This window comes from Mirounga leonina, unplaced genomic scaffold (assembly GCF_011800145.1).
Source record: "Mirounga leonina isolate KUSES-001 unplaced genomic scaffold, KU_Mleo_1.0 Mir_53, whole genome shotgun sequence".
Classification (NCBI taxonomy): Eukaryota; Metazoa; Chordata; class Mammalia; order Carnivora; family Phocidae; genus Mirounga; species Mirounga leonina.
This window is the reverse complement of record NW_023270807.1, coordinates 33,870,351-33,872,375: the sequence shown is the minus strand read 5'-3', so window position 1 is coordinate 33,872,375 and position 2,025 is coordinate 33,870,351. Positions and strand designations below refer to the sequence as shown.

The 2,025-nt window shown below is 55.9% G+C and overlaps 1 protein-coding gene across 1 annotated transcript; it reads right to left on the bottom strand.

The window, feature by feature from the left end:
• Positions 1-100: 100 nt before the first annotated feature.
• Positions 101-1,054, bottom strand: KHDC3L (KH domain containing 3 like, subcortical maternal complex member). Its single transcript, XM_034991283.1, has 2 exons — positions 742-1,054; positions 101-585 (listed from the first exon to the last, which is right to left on the bottom strand). The coding sequence occupies exons 1-2, from the start codon at positions 908-910 to the stop codon at positions 386-388; spliced, it is 369 nt and encodes a 122-aa protein (XP_034847174.1). The 5' UTR covers positions 911-1,054; the 3' UTR covers positions 101-385.
• Positions 1,055-2,025: the final 971 nt, after the last annotated feature.

Below are 2,025 nucleotides of genomic sequence, written 5' to 3'. Positions count from 1 at the left end.
TCTGGGTCGCCGCCTCCCGGGCAGTGTCGGGGAACTTCTGGGTCGCCGCCTCCCGGTCAACGTCGGGGGACCGCTGGGTTGCGGCCTCTCGGGAAGCATCGGGGGACCGCTGGGTCGCTGCGTCCTGGGCAGGGACCTTCTCTGAGCCTGGAAGAACAGTGTGGAGACCTTACCTGTGTTCCCATACTCTTTCCACAAAAGGATTCATCCATATGGGCTGGGGGGTTGGGGTCCGGGATTTGAGGTCAATTTGGCCTTCTAGATCCCCTTGCAAGAAGAAATCTCTCTCCTGGACGGACTGAGAGGATGAAACCGCTGCTCGGTTTCATCCAGAAAGCATCAATCAGGATCCCTCCCAAGGAACCCTGGCCTGCCCGGGGTGCCCCTATTTATCTGGTTCCGTACTTTGTGCCCGGAGTTGGCGGTGATAGTCAGCCAAATTCATGATCATCTTGGATACATCTTTCTGGTAATAAGGCCGACCAAATATCAAGATCTCAGCCTCGCCCTCGGGGTCCCACCGATTAACGTGAAGCAGAGTCTGCGACACACACTCGACGTGTGGGATGTGCTCTCCTCCCCGGCCTGCGCAGGAGCAAAGAGGCTGTGAGGGGTGGGATTTGGGAGGAGAAGGCGGCGGGAGGAGGCAGCGCTGGATTGCGGCTAGGGCCACTGGAGAGGCTTGCCCTGGGGAGAGGAGAGGGAAAGACCGCATTGGGCACCCCTCTCGGACCCACTCACCGAAGATCGCTTCCACCAGCCACGCCTCGAGGTGAACTGCCTTCGGACTCTTCAGGTACTCGGAGTGGAACCAGTAGGGCTGCTTGGTGAGGTTACCGAGCACCGTGAACAGCGTCCCTTCTCGCTGCTCCAGCTGCACGAGCGTCGGAAACCGCCTGGGAGTGGCCATGCTGCAGCAGGCCTTGCTGGTAGCGGCTGTGCGGCTGCCAACCCGAAGGCCGAGGTTGGGAGCAGCTGCCGCAGTTGCGGCGGGGCCAGGGCTTCATTTCAAGGGCGTTTGGCAAGCCCCTCCCCATCCGCGCCCTTTTCATTGGATTCCAGCCCTCACCTCCCAAACTCCGCTGCTGGGGCTTCTTCCCGAGATCGCCCGAGTGCACTGAGTCGAGCACCTGGGCGCTCTAGGAGGGGCCGTTGCTCGGGACCCGCCCTTTTCCCAGGCTCTGGGAGCCAGAGGCGGAGCGCCCGCGTGGGAGCTCTGGAAAGCTGGCCCCTGGGAGGTGCGGGCAGCCGCAGAGAGGTAGGGAACATCCAGCGTCAGGACAATACCTTTAAGAGAAGCGAACTAGTCTGTGCGGAGACCCACGTGCTTTCCGGCGGTTCTAAGGGGACCAGCATTCCTGAGGGGTTGGAATGACTTTTAAGTGGAAAACCCAATGAAATATATGGAAAAAGTCAAAGCTTAAGGTATTCAAGGGCTAGCGGGGCACCCGGGTGGCTCAGCTGGTTAAGGTATTCAAGGGCTAAAGTAAGTCCCACTTCCTCCTGAACCCTGACCACTGAGTTACCTCCCCAGAGGCCATCACATTTCCAGCTTCTTCCTTAACCTGTCAGAGACAGCTGAGCACACCCAGCAGTGTATGGTCTATATGGTTTGGGCGCCACAGGGGAATCCATTGAAACTTTTTTTAATTCTCTAAGTAATACAATATTTCTGTGTCTTGGTTTTTTTGTCCAGCTTAAAGCATTACCCATTGATTGCTACTCAGGAAGATAAAGCTGTATTGCTCTTGAAGCAGTAGTTGGGGTGTCATGCCCAGACCCAGCAGTGAGAGATCCCCAGAACTCAGGCTCATCCTTGTATCCTCCATGGGAGTTCTGTAGGCCAAAGAAGTGAGTGAGAAATTTGTAGGTGTGTGACAACATCAAAAGTCTTGAGAACTAAGCAGAATATGAATTGAGAGCAAAAAAAGGGCAAAATCCATTCAAAGGATCACAGGATGGAGTTATAAACTTCTGTGGGTAGGCAGAATGATTGAGTGTGTGTATAACTGACACCCAGGGATC

Excerpts from the sequence above, each read along its gene's own strand:
- KHDC3L (XM_034991283.1), bottom strand. The coding sequence starts at position 910 with ATGGCCACTCCCAGGCGGTTTCCGACGCTCGTGCAGCTGGAGCAGCGA. Across the intron at positions 586-741 it reads GCTGGTGGAAGCGATCTTCG|GCCGGGGAGGAGAGCACATC; the intron begins GTGAGTGGGTCC and ends GCTCCTGCGCAG.